This window comes from Amblyomma mixtum, chromosome 6 (assembly GCF_055824585.1).
Source record: "Amblyomma mixtum isolate Tamu chromosome 6, ASM5582458v1, whole genome shotgun sequence".
Lineage (NCBI taxonomy): Eukaryota > Metazoa > Arthropoda > Arachnida > Ixodida > Ixodidae > Amblyomma > Amblyomma mixtum.
In genome coordinates, this window is record NC_143017.1 from 138787420 (window position 1) to 138802885 (window position 15466).

Here is a 15466-nt window from a genome sequence, read left to right on the forward strand (position 1 = left end):
CCTGCAGTGAGCTTAGTCAGACTGATGATGACGTGAAATGTATTTTAAAAATTTGCTTCCCAAAAAAATTGTCCATAATTCGAGTCATCCATATTAACGAGGGTTTTATTAATGAGGTATGACTTTTGCTTTCGTCAGACGCCGGTATTATGACCCTTCCCATACGCACATGTCAGCGCATTGCTGCCAGAGCCGCACCATTCAGTGCGCTAGCTTGCTTGGATGAATGGGGGAGATGGCATGTGAAGTCATCCGCAGCAAGTTCGACCCTTTACGCGAATTCAGATGATTAAATTATTCAGATTCCCATCATTCTTATATACAATACCATAAAAAAAAAAGAGAGAATGGGGCTTCTAATATGAAGTTCTCCCAAAAAATGTTGAGATCTGCAATTTTTCAAGGAACCACGGCATCACGAGAAACTAGGGGCCTTATCTATGACCAATGTCGGGTTAAAATATAGATGATGACCCTCTGCACAAGTTATAAGGAAAAAACTTGCCAGCTCCTCGATCTTCTGCTGCAGAGAGATGATTTTCTTCTCAAGCCCCTTGTTGAGCTTCTTGACGTGCTCCACAGACTTGGCCTCGATCTTGAGCTTGCGCAGCTCCTTCTTGGCAAGCCAGCGGCGCACGGCTGATTGGGCCACCACGACAGAGGACACATTGCGCTGGTATTTGCGCTTGGCGATCCAGCAGCGCACATTTTTCTGCAAAAGAAAATCCTCTGGTGCTCACAAGTTGGTGAGAACCTTCATCTGAAACCACATGCAGCATCAGTGAAGTTCACATTAAAATACAAAAGATGTCAGTCTAATCATTTGCTAAAGTGTAGATGTGAGACCTGAGAGTGAGCTTGCCGCCTTGAAAGTGCCTCAGAAAACTGTCATAGGTAGCTTAAAATCACAGGGCGCTAAGCAAAGGAACTTATAGGGCTCTATGTTATGTAATTGGTGAACACATATCATACGTACACGCCTACATGACAAACTTTAAGCATGCCCAGTTTCCATTAGGCATTTCAATGATGTCACTGTCCATTTCTCTGACCATTCCTTAATGCACCACCGATGACAGATTTTAAGCTTTGCCAACAAGTTAGCTTCGGTTTCAATAAACAAGCTTTTTGGAAACTGTACTATTCACTCCGAAAAAAAAACTTGCCAGCATTTCATGCCCACGAAACCACTGAGCACTATTCCAAAGCACTCATGATTCAATTGCTTGGTTTTAGAAAACAACTGACTGAGAAAAACAGTCAACTCTTGATAATTTGAACTCAAAGGGGACTGAAAATTTGTTCGAATTACGTGCAGCTATGTGGAAAATGGGAACCTCCTTAATACACTCAATGCTGAACAGACCAAAGCATCAGTTCTAACAAACTTAATGTTCAAAATAGGCGAATTCAAATTAATGAGACAAAGATGGGAAGTGCTTGGGATCGAGCCAGTTGGCAATGAATTGTACGAGAGCTGCACTGCTTGAATTACATGGACAGAGTTAATGAAAACACAAAAGAACAGTTAAGCACAATTCGTTTAACTGTGTCCATGAAAATCCAAGCAGCACAGCTCTTGAAAAATGAGAGACCACTGAAGTGCGCAGCAGCATCAATAGATCACTGCACACGATATCTGTCCGCTTACCTGGATGACAATAGCAGCTGCATTCCGCTGGAGTTCGACGTACCGCTGCCGGGCGTACATGCCCCGAATGCGACACTGGAGCTGCAGCACCATGAGCCTGAGGCGGAAGTAGCGCTTCCGTGCAAGGAAACCCCGCACGTGCTTCTGGATGACAGTGGCTGCCTTGGTGCAGCGCAGGAAATGCGCATGCCTGTTTACACAGGAGAATGGACAGACATGAGGAGGATTCCAACAGGCACGCTACTTAAAGGAAAAAGGAAAGCAAAGAAAACAAAAATAAAAGGACACCTTTCACTTATTGCCAGCAGATAGGCAGCTTTAACAAAACTAGCTGCTGAGCTGGTTGGTGAAGACTGCTATGAAATGCAAATAAATCTATGATAGCCATAGAAATGATAATGAATGGATGCAATAGTATCTCCTATCGCAACATTCTCTCCATATTGGCAATTTATTTAGGATAGCTTCAGCTGACTAGTACTCCTCTGTAGCAGGCAAGGCCTTTGTTTTTACAGTGATCCCTGCAAAGTCCATGCATTTATGTTGGCAAACATACTGTGCCAGCAGGGTCATCTGTGGCGTGTAACCAGCATTAGCAGGAGCTGAAATGCATGAGTCTCCACTGTACCTTGCATGTAAAGTGCATTTCCTGCAAAATAAAGCATCCCCTTCCCTGTCCTGCTTTCCTGATGAATAAAGGGCAAGGCCACAACCCAGTGCCACAAGGTAATGTGCATACCCTTGAGCAATTTCAATCATGTCGAGTCGAAACCATCTGGCCCAGCAGCAAGCTTTAAATGAGTGGTATATTGCGTCAGCCAATACTCGCACAGTGCTTTATGCACACAAATTATAACTCCATGAATAGTGAGACTGACACTACTGACCACGGTCACACCAAAGCTACTGGCTCAAATTCGTTCCTTTCAAGCATTATGATAATTTCGTGCTCAAAGTTCAAGCATTAACTATGCTGGTCTGGAATGGCTAATATAGGATCCTGTACACCAATATTTTTTGTAAAAGCTGGACTGGTGTCAATTTACCGAACTTCACACCAAAATTCCATTCTGACACTAGTATATGGCACAGAGAGGCTCCCTTGCAAAATCAAACCAAGGTTGCAGGAAGCCAACGGCAAGATGCTTCAGAGAGGCACGCAAAAAGGAGACTCACTTGCGCGCCAGCATCCCTCGGCCGTATCTCTGCAGTCCTCGTGCTGTGTTGAGGATCTGCCTGTAACGCCTGAACTGCAGGTAGCCCCTGATGTGCTTCTGGATCATTAGCGCACACGCCCTATGCTTCTCTGCTCGGAGCTTCTCCAGGTAGGCCACTTGGCCTGCCCGAAAGAAAATCTTGGTCTTGCCAAACTGGAACTTGTCTTCCTCCTGCAAAAGCCAAAAGGGGGGGGAAGGGACGCAGCGGCAGGAAAGAACAACATTTAGCAGGGGCAACTAGACATGACACAGAAACATGCACACAGCTAGGAAGGCATCATGCACTTATTAGTGATAACACAGGAATTTCACACGCTGGACTCTAGTGAAAACTTTAAATTGCTAGCTCATTATCACAAGTCACTCAGCATCAATGATTACGATTGCTGAACCAGAGTTTGCTTCTCAATGTGCTGTAAAGCAAAATTTTTGCCTCCATTACTAAGCAAGAAAGAAAATAATCCTAACACGAAGCACAGGTCGAAACCCTTTGAACACTTTCCCACCTTGTAGGATAAGACAATAGCCCAGAGCAAAATTGTCCGCCCAAGATCTCAGGCTCTTAGAACAAATAAACATCAGCACACAAGGAAACAGGTATTGTGTGCTTTCAGCTTTTAAAACAGCAGCATCACAGAAAAACTACCTTCTTCCAAGGCCAAACCACAGCCTTAGATATACTTTAAGACTCCACATCAAATACTTTCTTAACTACAAATTTCTGTGCAATGAAGGCCCTTTGTGCGCCAAACAAAACGGGGTGGGGGATGTTAGAGTGGGCCCCCAGCTTTAGCTGCAACTCAGGAGTTGACGAACCAACATTTATAGGTAGCTCTCCAAACAGAATATGAACAGCCATTTCCGACCCAAAAACAAATTCGGTTGATGCTTCTAAGTGAAGCTGAAAATGGCTCATGGGCATTATACAGCCAGGATAAAACTGCTCTGAACAAAAGAAAAGACTTGGTAAAGAGGCATGATGTGCTCAAAGGACACAGTTGCCAGAGTACCTTTATGACTTTTTCCAAGATCTTCCTACAGGTAACCTTGAGGTCGCTCCTGTCAATGTCTCGAGCGCAAGTGAGCACCCTATATCTGCTCAGGAATTCCTGGTAGCCCCATCTACGCAAGGAAAAGGCAATGAGTTATGAATAACTAGCTGCCGTTAGCAGGGTAGCTCGAGTGGCCCCAAAACAAAAGCACTAATCAGTTCTCAAGGAGCCACAAGAAAGAAAAACTCGGACGTTTAGCAGGCTTTGCTGCAAACCACACCAGAAATGCAACAGCATTCACAACATATTCAGTGCATTCTCATAGAATTTATTCTGGGACAAACATTGGGAAGTTTATTACAGAACACTACACTAAGAAAAAAGCAAACTGCACACCACTGGCATGGCAACCCAGCAATACAGTGTTTGGCATGCCTATTTTATCTGCTGAATGGTCTGTAAAATGCACAATGGACGCAACAAAATGCAAGGGCAGATTTACTGGTCACTCTTGGAGGGGATGGAAAGGGGGCAGTCTTATTTGAACCATGTATTTCTGTGACTTTTTTTTCGTACGAAAAATTGGGGTCAGCGTGGTTTTCTTGTGCAAAATTTCTTGCTTTGGGGGGAATGCTATCAGCACATATAAAATACAGTGCCGAAACTCAGTCGTAATCGAGATGCGCATGTAAAGTAAAATGGCCACACGAGTCCTGCTGTCCTAGAAAGGGTTTTAAGCATATTTTTTAACGTTTAATCAGTAGAATATCAATGATATGCTCTTACAATGTTTGTTATATGCAAGGACTTAGCTGAATTGACAGTTTTTGAATGGAAGTCTACAGTACTTTGAGAATGCCACATAGTTATAAACTTCAAGAACCAAACTTGAAAACTGTTCTGGAACCTAATGAACTTGAAGGTAATATTCAAGACAAATTCCATGGTTGTCCAGCTAACCACATCAGTTGGCTCTCTCATGCACACATAACAGATGACTGCTCACCTTGATGGGTAGCCAGCTGCACTGATCCGAACTGTTTCCAATACACCACATGCCCTCAGCTGCTGGACTGCTCGTTTAGTGTCGAAACTGAAAGCTGCCTTCTGGTCGTTTGGCTTGATGCAACGGACATAGTGAGGTGTCGTGGCATTCAAGGTGCTCATTAGCAAGCCAAGAGAGTCACGAAACTGCCAAAGAGAAACAAGCTTGGTACTAGAAGCAGCAATAGCACAGCATCCTAAAAAAAGCTCTTAGCATGCTTTTGGCAAGAATGTGGCAAGGTTGCAGTTATTGAGCCACCATGCAGACAAATTTACAGCACTTAATCTATCATATTATTTACTCCTTTACCCCTACGAGCAATTACTCCTTTACAGCATATATTAATGAAACAACTTCCCACAACCTAATGAGAGTTCAAGAGGAACCATGTGATTAATTTGCATAGCAAAGCAAAGCTTAACACACATCAAATGCCATTCGGAATTCTGCAAAACTATGCTAACAATTCAACACAGTGACATTGGACACCTAATATTCTGATGCCCTAAATCCCTTTTCAGATATTTTTTGTTACTACTGGCGATGCATGCAGCAAAAAATATCAATTTTCTTAAATTATACAGTCAGATGTGACAACACATGCATGACATTCTACCATATGTTGCATGCGGAACACAATTATTTTGCAAGGCTGGGAGAGCAAAGGGACTCTCGACTGCATTAATAAATAAATTCTTTAAAACCTTTTGCACTGTGTGAACTGTAGAGTCACCTGTGAGCCCACTGTTTTCTTGTGTTGCTTCTTTGAAGATGCGGCAGGCTGTGCAGCTGCAACTTTGACCGTTGGTTTCAGCCTCTTGTTCGACGACTGTTCATCTTCAAATAGCTCTGCGACCAGTTCATACTGCACAAGAAACACACACAATGTAAGCGTACACCAACAACTAGCAACAAAATTAGGCATTCCGAGCAAGAGCTGGTCGTGACAACAGAGGTTGGCTGCAAACCATTTGCTGTTCGGTTTGCCACTAGTCAGCCAGGCTGCACGCGAGAGCGCCCTGTTATCTTCTCCATTTGCCTCTAACTACCGACTTTGTGACTGTATTGCTGCACGTTCATTCCTTAGAGCTGCGCGCATGCAGTCATGTCATCCCACAGGGAACTACAGAATGTGGGGCGCGACAGGAGGGGCTATGCGTCTTCTATTTGAAGTCAACTTTATTTTTTTTGGCCAGCAAGGGGTATGAGTTGGGAGGTCAACGTATAGGTGGCAATATACAATATATATTGCTCGTTACAACTCTTGTAGAGGTTTTTAGGACGCACTGACAAAATTTTCGTATAATTAGTGCATCCTCTTTTGAAGCCTTAATTTAAAGAAAAAAAGTGCACAAACTACGTGAGTAAATATGGTAGTCACATTTAGTTAGCGGCCAACATTTAGCGATGGCATCAGAGCAAAAAGCTGATCGCTCTCACCTGACTAGCCTTGAGGATATTGATATGTTCTTCCAGAACGGTGTCCCTGTTCTTCTCGAGAAACCCATTTGACTCATAAGTGACATCATCCGCAAAGTGGTGGATGATGAAGGCAGTGTTGGAGAGGCGGGGCTTCTCAAAATGCTTCCACTGCTTGCACTTTTCAAACAACTTCCCGCACCACGATTTATCACTTCCCTTTGGAACCTGGAAGGAAAGGCCCACAACAACATTATTTGCTATGCTTCGTAATAAAGACGCCTTTACAGGAGCACTGAGAACAACTTCAGGTTGCCCTAGATTGATCAACAACTATTTTTCAAGAATGAAGCACCTATTTCCATAGAAAACGAAGCTTTTACAAGCTAGAAAAGACCAAAAAATGAAAGGCCGGTGTTGCCACCACCGGCCGCTTTCACAAGTCTGCTGTGCTGAAGTCAAGCAAGATTTCTGTGTTGCAGAGAACAGAAATTTAAGGACTGTAAGCCTCAGTGTTAATTCAACTTTTACAACTTTTGTATTGCAACTCGTGTATTGCTACTAGTAGGGCATTTTTATTTCAAAAAGGAGATGAAAACAAAGGCAAACAGCGAAAAGTTAAACAAAGCAAACCCACAACACTCAATGTCCTCACCGATACCATCGGTCTGAATCTGAGTGATGAGAAAAAATATTCCATTTTTAGCTGCAAATATCTCAAAAATGAGTCTCTTGCTGTGGAACAATAACAACAGGCCCGCTAAGGTCCACGAAATGGATTTTACTGGCAACAAAAAGAGTTGTTCTGAGTCCCTGCAAAGCCAGACAAGTGAGAACATAATTCAATAATAAGTAAAATCAAATACCCAGCTGACAACATGCTGCCATCTCTTCAGGCTCAGTACTGCAAGACCTTTCATTAATTAATGGTGCCAGCATCAAAAAGAGCATTAAAGCACATCATATTCACATTTTGCAAAAAGTTCTTTTAATATCATAGTCGTAACAATGAAATTTTCAGAGAACATATGTTTTTGTGTGCCGATCACAAATATGACATTTAATTTCACGTAAAACTAGTGCTTGTGCACTTTCGTAACGTGCTATGTGACTTTTCTGCGGCAAGGAACTTGCTCAAATGCAAGTAGTATTTTGTAACATCAAGGAATGCAGTAAGGATAAAATTATCATCATGCCTATCATAGAAGTTGAGTTATGAGGTTTTTAAGTTGCTACTCCAGAAACAGGACTGCAAACTTTTTGTCCTTTTTCTAAAGTATCAACTTTATGATAGGCAGGATGATATTTTTGCCATTATAGCATTCCTTTATGCCAAGAGAAACTAATCGTGTGCATTTCACCAAGTTCACTGCAGTAAAATTTCTAAAAAATTTTTCGGCAAAAAGTTACATAACATATTAATAACGCAGTGCACAAGCACTAGTTTTACAGGAAATCAAATGACATACCTGGAATCGGCACAAAAAAATATAACCCCAAAGATTTTAACTTGTGATTTCATATATATAAAAATTTTTCTCTAAGTATTTCCCTAGCTGCTGCACATTTCCACTGCTTGCACAGCAGACCTACAAAAGATTAGAACTTGTTTACAAGTATGGAGAAGGCCAACACCGCTACTCGTTCAATATTTTTCAACACAGTGCTCACAGCAGTCCAGTGTTGACTATGGCAAAGAAAAGTGTGCTTATCTTTGAAACTTATCTGAGAGATAAATTTGCCTTACACAAAGCTGCACAGAGAGAAAACTGCCTGTACTGCCGCATCAGCAGTAGCATGACTGTATCAGAAATAATATTGCAGATTCGTTCAGCGAAAAAGCAAGCATGCAGCTGTTTGGTTTTGGTTTTGTGGGGTTTAACGTTCCAAAGCGACTAAGGCTATGAGAGACGCCGTAGTGAAGGGCTCCGGAAATTTCGACCACCTGGGGTTCTTTAACGTGCACTGACATCGCACAGTACACGGGCCTCGAGAATTTCTCCTCCAAAGAAATTCTAGCCGCCACGGCCGGGATCGAACCCGCGTCTTTTGGGTCAGCAGCCGAGCACCATAGCCACTGAGCCACAGCGGCAGCTGTGCATTTACCTTAAAGCCACAAAAAAAAAAAAAATTGGACATTTATTTATTTACTTATTCAAATACCCTAAAGGCCCTCGGGGAGGGTATTACATAGCGGGGACACACGAAGAAATTTGATGACAATTTGTTCAAAATCAAAGGTGCAGAAAAGAGAAAATTAAAATACAGAACCAATTTCTGAAGTACAGAAAAAAAAAAAACAACACCAGAAATAGAGTGCAATAAAAGCTCAAAAATGCAAACAGCTGAGATTAAGAATACAAAAACAACGCAGAAAAAAAAACACTTACAGCGCAGATTAATACAAAAAAAAAAATCTGAAAGAAGGTAGTGGTATTCGGGGGAGCAAAAAAGAAGGATTAACTCTGTAAAGATACAGTGGAACACAGGCACGTCACATTCTAATGTGAGTAAGCAGCCTTTTGTGAAATTTGTCTGGGTGAACCTCGGTAGCAATATGCGCTACCTTAATTCCATAGTTAAATATAAAGTAAGGTAAATGTTGTAAATTCATATAACTAAAAAGTACAGCAATTACATCTTCCTGGCTTTCCTTCCTGTTCCACCGACAGGGGCACGCGCACTCACCCGACACTCTTCATCCAGCAGGTCCAGGACGCCCAGCTTGCTTTCAATGAGATCAATGCAGGGCTGGTTGTCGTAGAAGTCAATGAACTTCCACTCGATCTGCTCCCTCACATACTCCTCCTGCTCCAGCTTGAAGACATGCTGAAAGGGAATGGACTACTTGGACACGTGCACCTTTCCCACTTGCCGAGCTGCACACGACGAGGACGCTGCTGCTGTCACAGCCACACACTTTGGGCTAGGGGAATGTACCGACCCCTTCGGATATGGTGTTACCACAAGTGTATGCTAACATGATCTGTGTTAGTTTGCATTACTGCTGGGACGTAATGTGCCACGAATGGCTGGACCTTGCATTTCCAACCCTTTGAGACAAACGGCACGGTACCACCTCAAACCACACATGTGAAATGAATGCGGACGACTGCTTCTCGGATTGACGCCTCTGCATTTAATGCAAATGCCAGTGCAGCTACGGAGAGTTTGTGTTTTGGTTTGCTCGTCTTACATACATCAGAGCTTTAAATGGACTAAAATAAGCTGAACTGTTTACTTCACTTCCAACAGACAACGTGCACATAACTTCCGACATCCATTTAACTTATTTTGGGCTGCTTATGGCATTTTTACGGCACCATGTGTCGTGATGAATCGCTGAGTTCACATTCTGAGCCCTCTGTATCAAGCTGCGTGGTGCCATATGAAGCTAAGCATGTGAAAAGAATAAAGAAAACTACTCAATCGGTACAATCTTTGAACAGAACTAGACATAACTTAAACCAAATCAAATCAAACCACTCATACCAAAACTAAGCCTTCTCTATCCCAGCAGGATAAGCCTTAGGAGCTTAAAGGATAATGCTTTAAGATGTGTAGCACAGGCGCGACTATTAGGGTAGGTGCTATCAAAAAGGAGTGAAACTAGTGGCTAAAACACAAGTCCCAATTACTGAAGTTCTCTGAAAGGCTCATTCACTTGCGCTTACCATGTTAAACTGCTGTTGGAGTTTCTCATTTGCATAGTTAATGCAAAACTGTTCAAAACTGTTCGTCTCAAAAGTTTCAAATCTGCAAAAAAAAAAAAAAGTTTCAGGAAACATGACTGTGAATTGCAGGGAAATCGAAAACATCACTAATTTCGAGACAGGCATGAGAATACAGAACTGCATACTTGTTCGAATCCCATGTATTTTGGTTTAGCCTCACACAACTGCTAAGTACAGCCTTCCTTTGAAAACAGCCCCCAGCCCCAGGGTCTGGTTTTGATCCATATAGTGGGGCATCTACAACAGCCTAGAAAGAAGCTAGAAATCTCTTGAAAGTCAAAAGGACCCTCATCCTCACCTTTTTGGGCTGTTACAGCCCCATAGGCACCATAACTGCCCCAATATACGGTTCAAACGCCGACCCGGTTATTTCTATTCTGGACTATTGCTGCATCGCTTGAAATCCCCATAAGTTTGTGGACGTAAACAAAATGGAATCTGTTCAGAAAAAGGCTGTTCATTTCATTGTCCGCTAAAATGAAAGATTTCCTGCCTTTTCATCTGCCTGACCTGCAGCTCACGTCATTGCAGCGAAAGTGTAAAGCTCTTGCATACGTTCATTAACTCCCCGTGATTTGAGTCATCCGGCAATTATTTTAAATTTTCTGAACCATCACCGTCAAGAAGCTACCACGAACTAAGTATTTCATCACTCAGTTCTCCTACTGACTAGTTCAAATACTTTTTTTTGCACACTACACAGACTTCCCATAAAAACTCTCTCTCTGGCCATAATCATGCTCCACCATTTGAAAGTATTTTTAGATTCTGCGATTAGTAGCTGACATGTTTCTACTGTGTATTTCTTTCTTCTTCCATAGTATCTCATATGCTGCTGATTGCTATATCTGTATTTTTATCTCCTGCCATAGCTTCAAGTGAGGGTGCAGTATGGCAAAATAAACAGATAAATAAACACCTTTTTCTGTTACCCCATTCTTTTATACATCCGATCTATAGGCTGTTGTTGCAACAAGAAGACAGTCAGGCCGGGGTGCTCACCCGTATATGTCCAGGACGCCAATGAAGCGGTTCACCTTGTCCTTGAAGGAGAGCGCTTTATTGATCCTCGAGACGATCCAGTCAAAGAGGCGCGCATAGATGTGCTTGGCCAGGGCATCACGGGCAAAGAAGGCCTGGTCGACGGTCATGGGCTTTGTGATCACCTCGCGCATGCTCTCAATTCGGCGGTTGCAGAGCCACACTGAGATCTGCTCCTGGTCAATGCCCAACAGCTCGGACATGATCACAACATGGGAGTCCTTGGGCTGAAAAAGAAAGAGGAAGGGGAGGGGGGGGGGGGGGGGGGGGGGGGGCGGGGGGATATTTAATCAGCCCTCTAAAAGAGCAGTTTAGTGCATAAAAAGTTGCAGCTATTGCACCTGTCTTGATTTTTGACACACAGCTCCTTTGCTGAATGAACACTGTTTTAAAATGCAGCTCCTTTCTAAACATGCTACTGATGGCAGTGTTCAGTGAGCTCACTTGTCAAGCAAGCATTAGGTCAAACAATGATAATAGACGACTTGTTTTTATTCAATAAATAATACTGTTTATAAACTGCACTTGTGTTACACAAGTCCTCCTTTCTCCGGGTAAAATTCGGGTAAAAAGTTGAGAATGCGCAAATTACGAGAGTAAATACGGTTATAAACTTTTGATTTTACAGTAAAATATACTTCAGTCCCATTTAATTTCCCTCCTTCAAGCATTCAAAATACCACCTGCGAGACTTTGTAGCCTGAAGATTGAGCTCAAAAGATGGCGTATGAGAAGATTAAGTCCTCACCTGCACCATGCAACACTCTGCATCATCGCCCCGTTCGCCGCCTTGCACAACTTCCACGTTGCCCAAGTGCAGAATGGCAGCCAGAATACGGAAAATCATTTGCTGCTGGCTCTCTGTGAAGCCTTAAACAGTGCAAGCACAAAAGCAAGGATCGGTATGGTGGTTCTATCATCCAAAACACGAACGCTTTTTATTCCTTCATTCAACAGCGTTGTGATGCTGGGTGCAATCAAAAAGCGTACAAATGGCTTAACAAAGGAGAGCACCCCAAAAGTACTGGAAAAAGCAGCAGCAACAGAGTACACACAGAAAAAAAAAAAGAAGCAAAAACAGGTATGCCTAGCTACACAATTTGAACATGAAAACTCACAAATAGCCACAGAACTAGCACAAGCAAGACATGCAGAAGAAACGCCCATATGCATTTTGGAAAGAAACTTCTCAAAAGGCATATAAACAGTGGATAGATTAAGTAACATAACCTGTAGAGTTAGATTTTGCAGTTTATACACACAACATTCAGTTGATCAGCTGGCACATGCTTCGGGACACTCAGCAAGAACACTCTAGTGTGTCATAATATTAAGCCATTCACTCACCGAGGAGTGTGAATGCATTTCTGGTTGTTTGAAATGAATTTGCATCATCAACGCCTGTTATGTGTGGTGAATCGCCCTGGTTTGTATAGTGAAATGTAGTTTGGTCACCTGTAATGCACACAGAAGAGCACTGCAACAATGAACACAACCAACAAAACAAAGGTAAGACGCTATTCATAAAGTCAGTTGCTAACATGTTTAAAATTCAAGAGCTATAAGACATTTAATGTGCAGTGAAAAAAGCACTAAAGTGCACCTTCAATTAAATGCAAACAAGCATATATGTGGCCCAGAAAAAAACACGACAAGAAATCATTTATACCAATTTCAAATATTATCTGCAGCGCTCACCAGTACAATGTGACAAAATTCCGTACCATACAAACTCATATCATTGCAAAAGATCAGTTTTTCTCGACCAAGTTAAAAGCTATTTGACTTTGGTTCGGTTTTTTGGGGTTTAACGGCCCAAAAAGATTCAGGCTATGAGGAATACTGTAGCAGAGGGCTCCGGATAATTTCAACTACCTGGTGTTCCTTCACAAGCACTGACATCGCGTAGTACACGGGCCTCTAGCATTTCGCCTCTATCGAAATGCGACCGCAGCGGCCAGGATCAAACAATCTTTTGGATTAGCAGCTGAGCACTGTAACCATTTAGCCACCGCGGTGGCTTCATGTTTAAGTTTGGAAATCATGGACTGGCTTCGTTATTATTGCTTATTTTTTGAGCTATTTGATATGCTACTGTTAACATCCCTTGATGTGCTTTACACAATATTTTGTTCTTATTTACTAATGATCTTGTTATAGTAGAGACCTTTGCCTTCAGACAATTGAAACAAGTGAGCACTGCTTTAGTATTGTTGGAACTTATCTTGCATTAGGCAGCCCCCTGATTGTTAAACCATGGGACCTCCTAATATACCACCTTTGGTACCCATTTTTGATTTTATGCTTAATGTTCATTAAACTTCACTTGACCAACACACAACATTATTTTGGGTCTCTTTTTTCTGTTATTTCAAGTGAAGTTATGGTTGCAGTGTTTGTAAAGCATCACAAGCGATTAACTAATGACTTTATGACAAAGGCACTAACTGCAAATCCTACTGTGTTTGAGGGGCACAGAAAAGACCATTTTGCTCACTATGCCCAGTCAAGCATGTCGGAAATGTTAAAGAGTCCTTGCAACTGTCTTTGCTTAGCCTGGAAGACTGAAACAAGGATGCAGGAAACCACTAAAACAACTTCCTACTGCAAGACTCTCTTCCTGACCTGCTGTTTGAGGGCAGCCTCTGATATGAAATAGTACACCTCAGGTACTGCTGCATGCATGCATCGAAACTGCGCAAAGTTCTTACAAAGGTGTGCCACAGCAAGGTTGAGTACCTTAAGGTGAACGTACCCAGCTGCAGATCTTGCAATTCGTCGAGATCCGCAGAAGCGCACAGCTGGTAGAAAATGTGGTAGTTGCGCTCTTCGGGGGCTTGGAAAACAACCCGAGATTTTTCTAGTAAGTATGTCCTCATGTTGGCACCAATGATGTTGAACCTAGAGTTGAAGTCTATCTCTATGTACTTCCCAAATCGAGAGCTGTTGTCATTTCTGGTTGTTTTTGCATTGCCTATTGCCTGTTGCAACACAAAGTGAAAAAGAGATTCAAATGATTGGCAACCAGAATTCCCAAAGCGAAGCAAAACACTCACACATCCAAGCACACTGCACGAACTGTGTGTTCAGCAGCGAGAAACGCAAGTGGACTAAACGTCATAATTGAATGCACGCAATGCGAAACTCAAAAGGCGAGACATCGCCCTCCACCATTTTATGACAATCAAAGCAGAGGGCTGAGTCGGGCTCCGTACCATTCAACAATCAAAGCACCTATAATAATTCTCAAGCACGAATACAAATTTCACATCTCTGTGCTTCACTATAACGTGGCATAGAGTGCAAAAAGATAAGCTTCTAAAACTCGCGATACAAAATCCACTCTTCTGAAAAAAAAAAAAAAAAAAACTTCTGCCCTTGACACTAGCAAGAACTACAATTCTAAATACAATGAAATTTCAGCGCAAAACATGTTCCGTGGATTGACATCAACATTAAAAGAATTTGAAACATCTGCCTTCATGCTTATAGTAGCAGACAACTTTCACAAGCAGCGACACATGATTGTGTCTCAGTTCCCGACATTCAGTACAATGAGCATTTAACAGGTATGCACTTACCTCCATGATAGGATTGGATGCCAACACTTTCTTTTCAATGTGGGTCTCCGTGGAGGAACCTCCAACAGTAGCGAAATAGCGCATGGCATACTTAGCAGACACAGTTTTTCCAGCTCCAGATTCCCCACTGACTATGATGGATTGGTTCATGTTTTCTCTGGAGGAGACCAAAACACACCTTCAATTGCAAAACAGGGAGCAGAACTCTGGCAGGTAAAGACTGTGGGCCTCGCTAAAGAGGGCCTTCCATTGGTCCATCTGTTTTCTTGCTTATCTCAATCATTTGTCTACCTGGAAATTTGTCAAGACTAGGGCCCATACCAAGTGTACTCTAATGAATATGAGAGCACAGTGAAGCTCTACATCGTAACACGTACAATGCACTATCATGAAATCCCAAATAGGCCACCCTTGAAGAAAAGCCTCTCCTCCTCTGCACGTTCTTTCTCCCTCAGCTACTATATGGGCACACAGCCCAGAACACAAATACTGATAAGTGACACCACTCGGGAAGATCGGGAGTACATGGTGGATATACACTGACAATCCGTTCTGAAACAGCACACACAAAACGGATGAAACAGGAATAGAACTGGATGAAAGAGGAGTTCACTAGTAACTGACATGAAAATGACTCGTGCATTAGTCTGGAATCAGTTGTACTGTTGGACAGAAACGCAAGTTATTAGGAATTAAGTAGGCTTCATCGCACGTGCCAACATGATGTTTTCACCTAACCATACTATAGCATCACTTATTGGCGCCTTTCACAGTTTGTCCATCTCT

General features: G+C 42.4%; 1 protein-coding gene across 4 annotated transcripts in view; it reads right to left on the reverse strand.

Annotated features, from left to right (window-relative positions):
* Window positions 1–15466, reverse strand: part of didum (dilute class unconventional myosin) — a 45465-nt gene that overhangs the window by 22170 nt on the left and 7829 nt on the right. For all 4 annotated transcript variants that reach the window (XM_089549393.1, XM_089549394.1, XM_089549392.1 and 1 more), the window contains exons 6-19: window positions 14681–14837; window positions 13855–14080; window positions 12447–12554; window positions 11848–11969; window positions 11061–11326; window positions 9999–10080; window positions 9013–9153; window positions 6346–6552; window positions 5639–5770; window positions 4867–5051; window positions 3879–3990; window positions 2828–3039; window positions 1652–1841; window positions 506–712 (exon numbers count right to left, since the gene is read on the reverse strand). In XM_089549393.1, coding sequence (XP_089405519.1) covers window positions 506–712; window positions 1652–1841; window positions 2828–3039; window positions 3879–3990; window positions 4867–5051; window positions 5639–5770; window positions 6346–6552; window positions 9013–9153; window positions 9999–10080; window positions 11061–11326; window positions 11848–11969; window positions 12447–12554; window positions 13855–14080; window positions 14681–14837 — 2347 coding nt within the window. The remainder of the gene's footprint in view (window positions 1–505; window positions 713–1651; window positions 1842–2827; window positions 3040–3878; window positions 3991–4866; window positions 5052–5638; window positions 5771–6345; window positions 6553–9012; window positions 9154–9998; window positions 10081–11060; window positions 11327–11847; window positions 11970–12446; window positions 12555–13854; window positions 14081–14680; window positions 14838–15466) is intronic.